Genomic DNA, 16,150 nt, shown 5'->3' with positions numbered 1-16,150 from the left:
CTGTCTCCACGCGCCGGGCCCCCGAAACAAGGTTTCCCAGCAGCCTCCAGGGCGAAGAGCCCCGCCCCTCGGGGGCTGCTCCCCAGACTTGGCCGGCGCCCTCTACCCGCCCCGCCCCCGGCACGTGACACACCCCCACCAACCGGCGCGCGGAGGAGGGCGGCGGGCGGTGGCCGAGGGCGGGGAGGCCGCAGGGGGCGGGCCCTGGAGGGGGCGGAGCGGGGCCCGGGAGCCGAGCAGCCTGGCAACGGCGGTGGCGCCCGGACCCCGAGGTGGGTGCGCGGTCGCGGCTGGCCTGGCTCCGAGCCGGGCGCTGCGGGGACCTGTGGTGGTGGGGGGGCCGGGAGGAGGAAGTTGGGACTCCCGGGGCCGGCAAGTCCCACGAGGCCTCGCAGCACCCGCGGAGGTGGGCGGGGGGAGGGGGGTTAGCCCGAGTGCCTTCGCTGTCCCGGCCGGCTAGGGCTGAGGCCGGGGAGCAGCAGGCAGGTGCCTCCGGCTTCCCTCGTTCTCCCCGCCCAAGGTCCCGGGCCGGCGGCGGGCGAAGGTAGGGACAGGAATCGGGCCGGGAGGCTGGGGGAGTGGGGGCGTCGCGGCCGCTGCCCGGACTTTCCTTCCCCGTCCCAGGGCGGCGAGCGGGCCGAGCGGCCGCCCTGCCTCCCCGGCGACGCGCCGCGGCTGGTCTTCACCCTGGCCCTCCGGGCGGGGCGGGAGCCTGCCGCATCCCCCGTGGGTCCTGCGGAGGGGCCGTAGCCCGGCAGTGTCCGCGAAGACTCGATCGGCGCTCCTGGACAGTGTTTCTGTGCCATGCACGGGAGGTTTGTCTGCTTTTGCAACAGTTGAGGGAAGATTTGAGGAGGGAACGGTTAGTTCCCTGATACGCAGTCGGAAGTATGCACAGGCACGAGCAAGCGCCCTTTGCCGGGTTGCCTCCCTTAACTGTCTTGCTGCGCTCAGGAAGTGAAAACTAATTTTAGTTTTTGCCTAAGCAAATATGAAATCAGTCTGCTGAAAAACCCATATCACGGGCTTTATAGACGCATGCAAAGTGTGAAGCGAAGTGGATTGAGACTGGTTTTTAAACATAGTAGACCTTCACAAGAATGGAATCATGCCGTATTAGAATTGACTGGGACCTTTAAGTTTATATTGTTTCCCCGTTAGAGAAGCTAAGGCCCAGAGAGGTTAACTAATGTGACAACTTAATGGCAACTTAAAGGCAAAGCTAATATCACAAGTCAGGTTTCTGGGGGCATCTCAGCATCTGTGTAGCCTGGGTAGTTTTTATCACAGCTCAGTTTTGTTCCTTGTAAAGTATCCACTGTAGAGTCTAGAGACCGAGCCAGCGATTTTGTTGTAGTCCAAACCATGTTTGAATTACCTTCAAAACCAGTTTACCAGCCAAATAAGACACTTGGGCTTGTTCATTTATAGACAGCTTTCCCTTTCATCCAACATATATATTGGGCATGATCACTTGTTCACCAGATTTGACTCTGAATGACTTTTGGCTGTTTCACAAAACCCAATATACCCTTGAGAGATTCCACAGCATGGAGTAGGTTCAAACCAGAGGTCCTGCCACTGTGTAGCAGCTTCCCGAGGTACTTGAAAGTGGAGAGCGTCCGTAGGGGCTTGTAGAGTCTAGTATGGTTATTCAACGATTGGTCTCCTTACCTTAAAATTCTAACTTGTATTTATTAAGTTGTCAGTGGTTTCATTCATTAAACGCAGAATGCCCATGCTGTGCCCGCGGTGTCCTGAGTGCCGGGAAGACAGCAGACGGCACCACTGACGAGGTCCCTGCCTTACAGAGCTTCTGTGTGGGGAAGCGGACAATAAAAAAAATAAACAATGATAGATTTTCCGGCGGAGATGAGCGCTATGAGGAAGAATAGAGCTCTGAAACTCTGACATGACCATGCAGCAGGCCAGCATGATTGAGCAGGGGTTGGGTATCACTTAGCATCGCTAGTGTTAGATGGCCAGCGGTGGCTCCATTAAAGCAAATCGCCAAATCCAAAAGTAAATCTGTCTGAATCCGGGAGATCCTACGGGGTCATCATTTCTCCAGCCATTGCCTCTTCGATGATAAGTTTGTCACAGCCTCATTTTTACTTGCGTTTTCCCCTCCCATGCGAACAGTAAGTGGTTTCAAACACCCAGGGAGGCGCCCTTCAAATCCCTCGCAGTCTCAGTAGCTGCCTCACTCCAGCTACGGAAGGCCCTGCTGACCGAGGTCAGGGTTAGGTGTTGATCCCATGCCAGTGTCTGCTGGCTGCGAGCTACCTGACGCAAGGATTTCTCTTCCCGCACATTGGTTTGTACTGGGAACCTATCATGTGAAGGGATCCTCATTCCTTGTGTTGTGTGCTTTGTAAAGAAACTAGTTCAATTTGAAAGTAGCTCTAGAGTCAAGAGGCGCCCAACTTCCCCAGAAGAGTGCCAGTGAAATGGCATTAGTGATAACTTACCATAGAGTTTCATCTGCTTAGTACCTTTTCAGTTCTTTCCTTTTCTGTGTGTTCAGTGGCTTCAAAGCAAATGTTTTCATTTTTATAGGTTCCGAAAAATCATTAAAGTTACCCAAAAAATACGCCAATATTCTTTGTTCCAAAATGAAAGGAGGATTAACAGAATGTAGTTACTTTAAAAACCACTGAAAGAACATGGGGTTCTTGCCCTTACTGGGGGCTCCAAAATAAGGAGAAAAGCGGAGCCTCTTCAAGGCTTAGGCGACATTTTGAACTGGTGGCCAAGGATTTCAAAAGGCCAGAGTTTTTCTTATTTCCAAAGTTTTTTCAATTTTATCAGAGAATAAGAGGTTGTTTTCATTACTTGCTAGTAATTTCCCTTCCCTGTTTCTGACCTCTTTGAAGTTCTGCTTTCTTTCTTTTCTAGTTTCTCTGTTCATTATTTCTTTTTGGCAGATGGGGGGACAGGGGCTGTCGTTCACCTTTAAGGTGTTTACTCAGGATTTGAATCCTATCTAACTTTGGGCGAGTTCCATACCTCTGTGCCTCAGCTTCCTTGTCTGTAAAATGAAGATACGAACAACAGTACCTTCCTCCCGGGGCTGTTGGCCTGCCTGCGTGATAAGGCATGTTAGGTGCTTAAAATAGCATCTTACACACAGTAGGCACTCAAGAAATGTTAACTGTTATTGACTTGAGCTACATGGAACTCCTTTCTTTTAAAGAAAAAAAAATGATTCTAACCATGTCCCAGTAAACTTTTGGAAATCCAGTAAAGCATGATTTTCTAGACATTTCCCTGCATTTCATTGTTGACCCGAGCTTTGAGTTTCAGGTGACATTGGCAGCAGCTCACACAGTTCCTGCACGGCTAAGTTCTCTAAAGAGAACTTTCTCTTTGGACTCAGAAATTACTCGAGCCCATATTTTGTTTGTTGCTACAGACAGGAATAGAGCAAGAGAGGCTTTCTTCCAGTTCCTCTCCCTCGAGAGCCAGAGAGGACCAGGAGGCCCAGTTGGGGTTAGTCGAGTGAGATCCAGTTGCCATCCTGTAGTCAGAGGATGGTTTCTCATGGAAATGTTTACAACGGATTTATCCATATGACCACCAGGAGAGTTGCATCCTTTTCTTTTTAAGAATGTAGCAGGCATCTCTTTAGAAAATCGGCATCGTGCACTAGTGCTTTCTATTTCTACCCGGAGGAACAAAGAGTGGTAAAGGAGCCTTGTGTCTGTGGGAGGTGGTAGGAAGCCCCTTCTTAACTCCATGACACTGGACAAGTCATTTCGCCTCGCTGCTGGTGCTTCCTCCATTTGTAAGATAGAGCTAAGACAGCCTGCACCACCAAGCTCCCAGAACTCTTCAGAGAATCCAGTGTGCACCAACGTCCTTTGCAGACTGTACGGCGTTATTATTATTGCATCTGTGCGTTATATAAGCCGTCGCTATTTGGAGAACTGGTGTGAGAGGGCAGCATCCTTCCTGTTCTTGGCCCATCTGCCCCCGAGCTGTAGGTGTGGCCTCTCTGACCCCCACCCCCAGCTTCTGTCAGCATTGAAATATGCAAGTGTTTTGTTACCTCTCTCAGACCTGAAGCCATTGGTACACTTTGTGAGCTTCCATTTTGTTTATTCCTAAAATGATAGTACTGTGTAGCCAACAATCCCAGGGCGATAACGAGGCGATCTCTGCACCAGGGAATGTTGCCTGCCTTTCCTGTCTCAGAATGGAAGGCTTTCCTTTTTTAAATCAACACTTTACCTTAGCTCCACAATGCAGCTTGAGGCCCTGCCGAATTCCTCCACTCCTGGGGACGGGATGGGAAGAAATCCAGGGACTTGATTGCTCTCCGGGTCCACAGCACCTTCCCTGTTCGAACAGGATGGGTGCCGAGTGCTCCTTTCTTGTTACTTGAATTTGTTCCTCGGTATCTTGAAATGACTCCATAAGTAGCTTTGAAATTTCATGTATGTTTAGTATTGCTCTTCCTTGACTCTCTTGTGATATGTAACACCTGTGTATTTCAGCGGTAATTTTTTTCATCTTCCAGGCTTGTAATAAAGAGGGCTGAGGTTGAAGACGTTTTTCCTGGGCAGGTGAAACCTAACATGGCCCTGTACACGCAGTGGACATTTAGTGAATGTTCTTTGACGTGAACTGGACAAGGGGGCATAGCTTAGAATTGTTGGGATGTGTTCATTTCAACAAATTCTGTTATCTTTCTGGAGATCAGAGTATGGGATGAGTGTACAAGATGAAAGGGAGCTCATGCTTAGTCTTTCTTTCCACGGTCAATTAGCAAATGAATAAGAAAGCACTGAGTCCAGTGGGGCGAGAGGTCCCACACGTTGCTTTCCTACCTTTTTCTTCCCAGCTTCTGGACTTTTAGACTATTGTCACCAGTAGTTTGAGTTTAGGTTTGTTTTTTGCTTTGCTTGTTGGTACGTTTGGGGGTGGGAAGGGGTAAGGGAAGTTGAAGGTAATAATTGAAAGTAAAAGTAGAAGTAACTTGTTTGTAACTCATTCAGCTCGTATTCCCTTGCCTACAGACCTCGGGGACACGGTGTTGCCCTTTCTTTACCTTGTGATGATTGTTATATATTGCTGTCTTGTCCGTGGGCATTTTGCGAGGAGCCTCTTCCAACAGAAGGGTGTCCTACTTTCACCTTCACAGGAGCTCTTGAGGTGGAGGTGGGTCATAAAGCGGATTCTGAGCGTCAGGTGGTGTGGCTTGAAATGCCCTTGTATGACCCTCAAGTTCCTTTATGGCCCTGGGACGACTTAGGCGGGGACTGAGCTGTCAGGGTTCATTCCAGCAGGCCAGGAATCCACCCGAACAGTTTTACTGGAAGAGGAAATGTACCTGCGCAGCAGTGAGCAGCTGCGACCTGTCAGTACTAACCGTGCGTCACAGTGAGAAGGAAGATTGCACTCGGTTTCAGTGAGACCCCAGGAGGGTGCTGCCGTTGACACTGGTTGTGTGGCAGGCAGGGCAGAAGAACCCCCAATCCAGATTCCATTTTGAGCTTCCTGGTCCTGAGATGTTGTTGCACACGTCGGTGCTCCTGGATCTGTCAGAGACGGTGGGAGTCGCTGCCACCCTCCCAGGTGGAGGACAGTCGGAGCTGGCCCTCACCTCTCTGTAGCCCTTGCTGCGAGACATAATAACTGATTTTTTAAAGTTGAGGCTGAATGTAACCCTGCCACCATTTCCTTTCTTCACTATTATCAACTCTGAAATGATATGATCCTTTCTCCAGAGCTTCCCATCATGTCTGTGCCACAAAACAGTTTTTCCTTGTTGATAAAATTGTTCTGATGCCTCTGCTCCTGGGAGCTTAGGAGAAATGCAGAATCTTAGGCCCCTGTAGACCTACACAGCCAGAATCTGCAGGCTAACAAGACCCCCAGGTGATCTGTATGTAAATTAAAGTTTGAGAAAGTTGGTCTAAGTAGCAGTTCACATCCCGGCTTCCGGATCCTTTGGGACCAGGCTGTTCATTAGAAAAATAATTCAAGCCACATGTGTAATCCCGTTTTCCTAGTAGCCGCATTAAAAAAGACAGATGAAATCAATTTTTATAATATATATTATTCAACCCAGTATGTCCAAAATATTATCATTTCAACATGCAATCAGTATGATAATTAGTGAGACGTTCCCCTCCCCTTATTTGCACTAAGTTGTGGAAATCCAGCAGGTGTTTTACACCTACAGCACGCCTGTTGGGACTAGCCATATTTCAGGCTCCACATACTAGTAGCTCCAAGTGTTGGACAGTATAGCTTTGAGAGATACAGTTTGGCCTTGATTTGTTGATGATGTCATCAGATTTGCTGTCCATGCTCGAAGAGCAGTTAGAGCTTCTGCTGCCTGGGTAGTAACTTGCATTAACGTTCGGTGTAATCGGTGCAGAGCCCTTTGCCCGGTGCTACCGCGTACATCTCATCTGAATCCTCACAACTTTGTTTCAGAGAGTTCTTCTCTGGGTTTCAGCTTGGTAACCTGTATTGAAAAATCGCCATCGGTAGACGTGTGGAATGCAAGCTTCTTTCTCGGGGGCATCTTCAAAGGACTCAAGGGACGCCTCTCCTCTGGCTTAGGGCGGAAATGGAAGCTTCCTTGCGCGCTGCGGACCTGCAGACCCGTGGTTGGCCACGCTGGCTGCTCATTAGAATCACCTGGGGAGCCTTAACGACCTGCTGCCCCAGCCCCACCCAGACATTCAGATTTATTTGATGGGGTGGGAGGGAAGAGATCAGACATCTGCATTTTAAAGAAGTGCTCTGGGTGATTCTGGCGTGCCGCCCAGCTCGAGAGCAGCTGTCCGCAGCTTTGCTGCGCCGATAACCACCCGGACTTGGGGTTGAAGTGCAGATCCTGACTCAGGGGGACGGGGACGGGCGGAGAGCCCTCCTCCCGCAGGGGACGCGGATGCTGGAGCCGCGGCCCGAGCTCTGACTCCGAGGAACCTGCGCTCCAGAATCACCTGAGGGCGGTTCCCAAGCTCCAAGTTCCCTGGCAGCTAGCCTGGAGTTTCTGATTCAGGAGGTTTGGGGTGGGGCCCGGGATCTGTACTGAAGAAGGCGCGATGTTTTCCATATTTCACCACAAAGTATTATGTTGACTTTAGGGTTTGCGTAGGCGCATTTCTCGTGCACTTTTTTGGGGGGCGGGGTGGTGCAAATGGATGTTAAGTTTTATCAACCCCCGTTTCTGCCTTTATGGAGATTTGTCCCTCACCCTTTAAACCTGTTAATGCGATGGGCTATTTTAAGGGATTTTCTAATATAACTTGGTAGCGTTAACCAGGTTTGCATTGCTGGCATGGACGCGTTTCTTACTGCTGGGTTTGTTTGGTAATATTTTCTCCAGGATCTTTACATCTGTATTTGTGAGTGAGATTGGGCTTTAATTTTACTTTCCTCTACTGTCTTTGTCTAGCTTAGTATCGTTTTGCTAGCCTTATACAGTGAGTGAGAGCATTCCCTTTTTCCGGTCTCTGGAAGATTGTATAAAAGTGGAGTTATTCGTTCCTTGAATATTTAGTAGAACTTGCCCCAGAGCCAGCTGTGCCTGGTGCTTTTGGTGTGGGAAGGTTTTAAACTACCAGTTAATATCTGCCGTATCTGTACTTACGTCTGTCTCTTCATTCTTAAATCTTCATATTGTTTGTGCCTTCTCTCTTTCTTCTTGATGAGCCTTACCAAAGGTTTGTCTAGTTGTGGTTATGCACTGTGAGGTTTGTCACTATGTAGAAAGGAATGAGCAGAATTATATTCTCCAGCGTCTTTTTGATTAACTTTAATGAAATGATATGATTTGAAAGTCAGATTTTTATCAAGGTATATTCTGAAAAGCTTTACTTTCACTCCTGTCTCCTGCCAGCCATGCTGTTTCTTCCAGCCACTCCAATCAATATTATTAGTTTTTAGTTCATTCTTCTGTGTTTCTTCTTTTGCACATTTGAGCTAGTGCGCACGTGCGTGCGCCCCCCACACACTTTCACACTTACTGCATTTCCTTCCTTTTCTTACACCAAAAAAGCATACTACATACACTATTCAGCCTCTTGCTTTCTTTTTTTTAAAATAAATTTATTTATTTTATTTATTTATTTTTGGCTGCATTGGGTGTTCGTTGCTGTGCACGGGCTTTCTCAAGTTGCCGGGAGCGGGGGGCCCCTCTTCGTTGCGGTGCGCAGGCTTCTCATTGCGGTGGCTTCTCTTGTGGAGCATGGGCTCTAGGTGCGCGGGCTTCAGTAGCTGTGGCCCGCGGGCTCAGTAGTTGTGGCCCGCAGGCTCTAGGGCGCAGGCTTAGTAGTTACAGCGCATGGGCTTAGTTGCTCCGTGGCATGTGGGATCTTCCCGGACCAGGGCTCGAACCTATGTCTCCTGCATTGGCAGGTGGATTCTTAACCACTGTACCGCCAGGGAAGTCCCAGCCTCTTGCTGTCTTCACTTAAAATATACCTTTGAAATCTTTTTTTTTTTTTTTTTTTTGCGGTACGCGGGCCTCTCACTGCTGTGGCCTCTCCCGTTGCGGAGCACAGGCTCCGGACGCGCAGGCTCAACAGCCATGGCTCACGGGCCCAGCTGCTCCGCGGCATGTGGGATCCTCCCGGACCGGGGCACGAACCCGTGTCCCCTGCATTGGCAGGCGGACGCTCAACCACTGCGCCACCAGGGAAGCCCCCTTGAAATCTTTTTGTCTTCATTTTCTCTTCTTTCTTTGGATTTATTCTGCTGCTTGGATGTTTCAAAACACAGTATTTTTATTATTATTTAGTTCTAATATATTCTGATTTCCATTGTGATTATTTCATTCACAATGGAGTTGTTTAGAAGTTTATTTTTAAATTTACAAATGTTTTCTAGGTATTTTAAAAACCGATTTCTAAGTTAACTGCATGATGGTCAGAGAATGTGGTCTGAATACTAGTAGTTCTTTGAAGTGATTTGACGGTAGGTTTATATAGATAGTATTTTGTGGTTGGCTTCTTCCATTTAGTGTAAAGCTTTTTATATTCATCCATGTTTTGTCATTCATCATGTATCAGCAGTTGGTGACTTTCTTTTGCTAAGTACTATTCCATAGTTTGGCTGTAACAATATGTCCATGCACTAGTTGAGGAACATTTGAGTTAATTCCATTTTTTGGCCATTATGAATAAAGCTGCTATGAACATTTGCTTACAGGTCCTTGTGTGGACTCATATTTTCATTTGTCTTGTGTAAATACTTAGGTGTGGCATTGCCAGGCCATATGCTTTGTGTATGTTTAACTTTACAAGAAACTGTCACGCTATTCTCCAGTGTCTGTGCAATTTTGCGTTCCCATCCTACTGGCAAAGTGAAGTATGAGAGTTCTGCTTGGGCCACGTTCTCACTAACATTTGTTACTGTCTGTCCCGTTAAATTGTAGCCATTGCAGTGGGTGTGTCATAGTAGTTCATTGTGCGTGTTCCTAATGACTAATGATGGTGGGTATGTCTTGTGCTTGTCCGCTCAGATCTTTTGCCTGTTTCTTACTGGATTGTCTGTCAGTTCTTTATATATTGATATTTTGGATACAGGCCTTTATTAGATAGGTCATTTGCAAGTACTTTCTCCTGAACTGTGATTTACAGTTTCATTTTCTAAACTGTGCCTTTGAAAGAGCAAAGGTTTTTAATTTTGAAGTCCAGTTTATTGGGTTTTTTCTCTTATGGTTTATGCTTTTTGTGCTCTAAAAAAACTTTGCCTAAGTTCACAAAGATTCCCCCTGTGTCTCCCTCTAGACTTTTGCAGTTTTAGCTCTTTGTTTAGACCTATTTGGGCAGATAGACCCTAGGGTGGCACCCCTGATTTCTGCCCCCCACCCCCATGTTCATACCCTGTGTAATCCCTTCCCTTGAGTATACAGCTTTCTGAGACCTTGAGCAGAGGATCCCGGTAAGGCATGCCCAGACTCCTGACCCATGACCCACACAAACTCTGAGATAATTAACCTGTGTTGTTTACAGCTATTAAGTTTGTTATACAACAGTATAAAACGAATACTTATGTGCTTCACTTCAAGTTAATTTTGCATATTGTGTGAAGTAAGGGTCAAGATTCACTTATTTCCATATGGACATCAAATTGTTCCAGCATCATTTGTGGAAAAGACTGTCCTTTTCCCGTTGAATAACCTTGTTACCTTTGTTGGAAGTCAATTAACCATTGCTAGGACCTCCAAAAGATGGGCCTAATTCTGCAGTCTGTTCTGTTCCATTGATCTATATGTCTAATCTTATGATGCCAGAACCACACAGTCTTGATTACTGAGGCATTATAGTAAGTTTGGAAATTGGGTAGTAGAAGTACTCCAACTTTGTTCCTTTTTATTCCCCCCCCCCCCCGCAAGATTATTTTGGCTATTCTTGGTTCCATATAAATTTCAGAATCATCTTGTCAATTTCTATGACAAAGCCTACTGGGATTTCGTAGAGATTGCATTGAATCTGTGGATCAATATTGACATCATAACAATGTTGAGTGTTCTGATCCTTGAGCATGATATGTTTCTCCATGTATTTAGGTTGTCTTTAATTTTTCTCAGCAGTGTTTTACAGTTTTCAGTGTATGGATCTTGTACACATTTTTGTTAAATGCATCCCTAAATATTTCATTTTTTAAATTATGCAGATGATATTTTTATACTTCAGTGTTCATTTGCCCATTGCTAATGATACAAATACATTTTTTTATGTTGATATTGTATATCATGCTGACTTACTAAATTTATTTACTAGTTCTACTAGTTTTTCTCTAGTATTCTTAGGATTTTTTACACAAGTGACCATGTTGTCTGCAAATACAATTTTAAGTCTTCCTTTCAATATGTTATGTCCTTTATTTCTTTTTCTTGTCTTATTAAAGTTGCTAGGATCTCTAAAATATATCAAATGCAAGCCATAAGACCAGCCATCCTTGCCTTATTCCCACACTTGGTGGGAAAGCATTGCATCTTTCACCATTAAGTAGATGTTAGTTATAGGTTTTCCATCAGTTACTTTCTCTATTCCTAGTTTGCTGAGATTTTTTTTAAAGAATCAGTATTAGATGTTGAATTATGTTTGTAGAAGCTGTGTCTCAGATATAATCTTCAGGAAGATAGTACACCTCATGAATAGCCCTGTTGACTCTACATATCACCACATTCACACTATTATCAACCACCACTACCCAGCTTTTCCTCCATCTGGAGCTTGGGGATTCTTTTATTTTTCTGTGGATCAGCACATACAATCATCCCTCAGTGTCCATGAGGGATTGGTTCCAGGACCCGTGTGGATACCAGAATCCACGGATGCTCAAGTGCCATCGTCAGCCCTCTGTATCTCTGGGTTCTGCGTCCGTGGATATGGAGGGCCGACTGTATTGCTCCTTCAAAAGCCATGGCAATTCTGTGTCGGAGTCATGTGTCATTGTTATGGTACTGGAATTTCTTCATCTTCTTTCTTTGCCATTCTTTTGACACGGTTTTGGTTCCTCTTCATCTTGCCTTTTTTATTTCTGCCTTTTTTTCTTTGATTATTTCTTCCACATCTATGAAAACTTCCTCCATGCTAATAGTGCCAAGTTCTTGAAGTGTGTGCATGTGTGTGTGTGTCTGTAGCAGGGATGGGTGGCCACTTGTATTTGTGGCTGGAATAATAGGTAACTGCCCCAAGTAGGAAGATAACCGTTGTCCATACTGTGGGTCACTGCAAGTCTCTTTCTGAAACTACAAGGCTTCTAGTGAAGCCAGTCTTTGGAGATTCCCTTTAGACACTCCTTTAACTACTATGGCAAAGTGCCTATTGCCCAGGCTACGAGTCCTGCTGCTGATCTCTGATAACCCTCAAGGCCAACCTGCTCTTGTAAATTAGGACTAATTAAGAAGTATCAAGCCCAGCATTTTTAACAATTGGGAGATCCTAGGCACCATTCAGAAACCTCACCTGCTCCTTTTTCTTCTAGCCCATGTAGAGAAGGGACAGGTAGCTCCAAATCAAAATTTTCCAGCCCAGTTTTTGGAACTCTTCTTTGGAATTGCCTTCGGAGACCATGACCATGACAACTTTTACAAAATATCCTCAATGGAGTCAAATCTCTGAGTAAAGACTTGGCATTTGCCTTCAGTCCCAAATCATTTTGAGGCCCATCTATTAAATAAAGAGAGTGGGCACTCATGGGAAGCATTGTTTTTTGTTTAAAAATTGAGATATGCATCGCTTCTCGGCCTTTGAGCTAAGATCAAGTGTAAAAATTGAGATATGGTAAAAGTCATGAGATGGTGTCTTATCTAGCTTTAAGCTCTAACAGCATTTTCAAAAGAATTGGAAGAATACTTTGCATAGTGACAGTGTCCCCGGAATAAGTACACACCATCAAAAGGGACGACTTTGTAGAATAACTCAACTAGCTACATGTGCTCTGATAGACATTTTTAACCCTTATTAAATTTTGTCCTTTTTAATATAATTTGAAAAGACTCTTCCACAATACAAAGTACTACTGCAGTCAAACAAGAAGGAATATACTGGCTCAGGGCCTCACAGACATGGATTTGGAGGGGAAAGTCACTATTTGGTTAATCATATTTGAAATGAAGTCTAGTGTTCTTATTTGTGACCAGATTTTATTACAGAGATGGAATTCCAAAAAAAATTTTTTTATTCAGCTGTATAAGCAGGAGGCATAACGTTTTCATTTTTTAATTTGATCATCAATTAGAGAATTTAGAGCAACAGACATCTGTTAGTAGGTATAGTGGGTAAGAGAACCAGACTGCCTGGGTTTGAATTCCAGTTTCGAAAGTTCTTAGTGGACATGTTTAACCTTCCTGTTCTCAGGGTTGTGTGTTTTCATATGAAGGAGTATTAGTAGTTGCCTTATGAGGTTGTTGGCAGTATTGAAGGAGTTCATCTGTGCTTAGAACAATGCCTAGCACGTAGCAGAAAATCAGTAAATGGCAGCCAATTTGCTTTAATTGTCTATTTAACTTACACCTGTTCGTTGTCTTTATTGCTGTTTAACTTGTCTTATATTTATTCAGCTCCCCAACTCCGTTGCTAGCTCCTTGAAGACCTATCTCAGTTTTTTTTTTAGGATTTCTCACCATGCTCCAGAGTAGTTGCCTAGTACGCATTTGTTGACTAATATTTGACCTCTTTGGAAACAGGATTAAATAATTGTATATGTCGAGTAAGGAGTATCTCAGAAATGATCAGCCTGGTGTCATTTCATTATTTCTTCTAAGAAGCTATATTAATATTTCCGTGCTGGTTAAATTAATAGGTGTTCAGTGAATGTTTATATATGGATTGACAAGCTAAATTGTTCCGGTAACCGTATGTCAACCTTTTTGTAGTTTGTTAATTTCTGAAGCTAACCTCTTGCTTGCTCTGCTTTGGATTGTGTCCCCATAGAAGATATGTTGGTAGGCTTAGCCCCCTGTAACTCAGAATGTCATCTTATTTGGAAATGGGGTCACTGCAGATATAACTAGGTGAGGTCATACTGGAGTAGGGTGGATCCTTAATCCAGTATGGCTGGTGTCCTTATAAGAAAGGAGAACACCGTGTGAAGAGACAGAGACACACAGGGACAGCACCATGTGACCACAGAGGCAGAGATTTGGAGTGATGCAGCTGCAAGCCGAGGAATGCCAGCAACCAGCAGAAGCTAGGGGGAGGCAAGGAAGGCTCCTACCCGGGAGCCTTCACAGGAGCATGGCCCTGCCAACGTCCTGATTGCCAACTTGTAGCCTCCAGAACTGTGAGGGAAGAAATTTCTGTTGTAAGCCATCCAGTGTGCGGTACTTTGTTTCAGCAGCCCCAAGAAACTCAGACTCCCATCCATTATCTTGCCCTTTTCCCCTTTGCTGCTTGAATTAGAGTGTTGACAACCCTGCGATTTCATTTCGTCTCAAATGGTTGATTTGCCTCCATTTTCTTCCATTATCCATCTTTCCATATATTTTGAAATTAAAAAAAAAAAGGTTCCTGCGAGGTCAGACAAAGGTGTTGGAGAGCCTGACACACAAATGCCGTCGCAGTTCTGACACGCGTGGCCGCTGAGGAGAGCATGGCACGCAGCGTGTGGAACGGTGGACCGCTCTGCAGCAGGGAAGAGGAGCAGGGCCCAGCGCCCACGTCCACATCCGTGGCTCTTACAGCAGTGCCGTGTGAGAAGAGCAAGGGCCCGCAGAATGTGTAACCATTCCTCCTACGCATAAAAGTTCAAAACCACGCACACTCAATGTATTATTTGGGGATATATCCATATGTAGAAAACGATACAGGTATGCGAGGGAGTCATCAACACAAAGATCAGCCCTAGGGAGGGAGGTTGGAGCACCTTTAATGCCCAGGGGCTGTCTCCAAGATCACGCAGGTTTCTGAGGGTGGAAGTGTATTCACTGCCTCATCAGCTGAGGGCCCAGGCTGCTCCGCACGGCATCGCAGTGGGAACCAGCCCCTGGCCTTAGGAAGCTCTGATCTAACAGAGAGACGTAAAATGTCAATGGATAGGTAAGTGCAGTACAGCATGAGAAGTGAAATGTTAGAAATTTCTACAGCATACAGAGAAATGAAGCATGTGCGTTGTATGTGCGCGTGTGTACACGGGCAGAAGCCTCCTCTGTCTTGAAGCTCCTGCTTCTCCTCCCAGTGAACATGCCTGGAGGAATTGGGCTGAATGGCAGGTGCTCATCTCCAACCTTCTCTCCTCTCTTTGTTTTTCTAGAAACTGCGCATCTGCTCTTCAGTTTCTTTCCAATCCTTCCCCCCGCAGTGCTAATTCCAGTTGGAGGTTTCATCGTTAGTAATGCCCAGTCTGGGAAGGTCTGTGGGAAGTTCGATGTTCTGAACCAGCACCTTCCTCACTATTATAGCTGTTTACTCTATAGCTGTATAGCTCTTAGGTGTTTACTCTTACCTTCAACAATTACCTTTTTTTTTTTTTTGCGGTACGCGGGCCTCTCACTGTTGTGGCCTCTCCCGTTGCGGAGCACAGGCTCCGGACGCGCAGGCTCAGCGGCCATGGCTCACGGGCCCAGCCGCTCCGCGGCATGTGGGATCTTCCCGGACCGGGGCACGAACTCGTGTCCCCTGCATCGGCAGGCGGACTCTCAACCACTGCGCCACCAGGGAAGCCCAACAATTACCGTTTTAACTTCTGTGTAAGAAGGTACTTTTCACTTATAAATTGAAAATATGCTTTTGGGGAATAGTTTCTCCCTGGGGAAAATAGTTCTGTCATGGAGCAGATCAGCTGGGCTCATGAGTTTGGGAATTGGCAGGTGGATGGGGAACTTGATCTTGTTCCTATTTTAAAACTTTGTTTACTGGCAGGTATTTGGTGGTTACAAAATCCATTGGTGAATTTAATGATCTAAGTGTATATAAAATTGCTAGGTAGCCTTTTTACATTAAAAAAAGTTAACCTGCTGGTAGGTGGCTTTTCTAATAGTTGCTTTAGCATACCAATTGTAAGTTACCCTGTTCCATGGCCACAGCGCATGCCGCCGGAGCCAATCAGCTGTCTTGAAGATGTGCCATTTGTCATGAGGGGACCAAGGACTAGGCTGAGTGGATCAGCTCAAATCCATCACTAACCACTGGAAAAAATGATTCAAAATGCATTCTTCACTGAATCTGAATTATAGTGTTTTTAGCCAAAAGGTCTTGGCAACATTTAAAGAAGTGGAAGTAAGTGTATTGTGATCTTTAAAGTGAATAGTAAATATCAAAATGATACAAAGAGTGAGTTTCTAAATGAAATACTGTTTAAGATTTTATAATTTCCAAAGAAGAGTCATCAAAACAATGTCCCTTGAGCCCTGAGATTTGATTTGGCTGAGTTAAATCAAGAGGCTCTAACAGGGCTTCCCTGGTGGCGCAGTGGTTGAGAGTCCGCCTGCCGATGCAGGGGACACGGGTTCGTGCCCCGATCCGGGAAGATCCCACATGCCGCGGAGCGGCTGGGCCCGTGAGCCATGGCCGCTGAGCCTGCGCGTCCGGAGCCTGTGCTCCGCAACGGGAGAGGCCACAACAGTGAGAGGCCCGCGTACTGCCAAAAAAAAAAAAAAAGGTGGCTCTAACACGTGTGTTGGAGGTATCTTTTTGGACAATAAGCCGCTTACATTGATAGGGGGTACTCTTTTGGA

At 45.8% G+C, this 16,150-nt stretch overlaps 1 protein-coding gene across 6 annotated transcripts in view; it reads left to right on the top strand.

Moving 5' to 3' along the window:
• The first annotated feature begins 222 nt into the window (after positions 1-222).
• MTM1 (myotubularin 1) overlaps positions 223-16,150 on the top strand; it is a 97,356-nt gene continuing 81,428 nt past the window's right edge. For 3 of the 6 annotated variants that reach the window (XM_060138149.1, XM_060138145.1, XM_060138144.1), the window contains exon 1: positions 694-815. In XM_060138149.1, coding sequence (XP_059994132.1) covers positions 805-815 — 11 coding nt within the window. In that variant the 5' untranslated portion in view covers positions 694-804. Of the gene's footprint in view, positions 273-509; positions 545-693; positions 816-16,150 lie in introns of those variants that run through there. The other 3 variants (XM_060138146.1, XM_060138150.1, XM_060138147.1) reach the window with 3 other exon arrangements.

The sequence above is a fragment of the Lagenorhynchus albirostris genome, chromosome X (assembly GCF_949774975.1).
Source record: "Lagenorhynchus albirostris chromosome X, mLagAlb1.1, whole genome shotgun sequence".
NCBI lineage: Eukaryota > Metazoa > Chordata > Mammalia > Artiodactyla > Delphinidae > Lagenorhynchus > Lagenorhynchus albirostris.
Note: the sequence above shows the minus strand (reverse complement) of the source record. Positions and strands in the feature narration are given on the sequence as shown.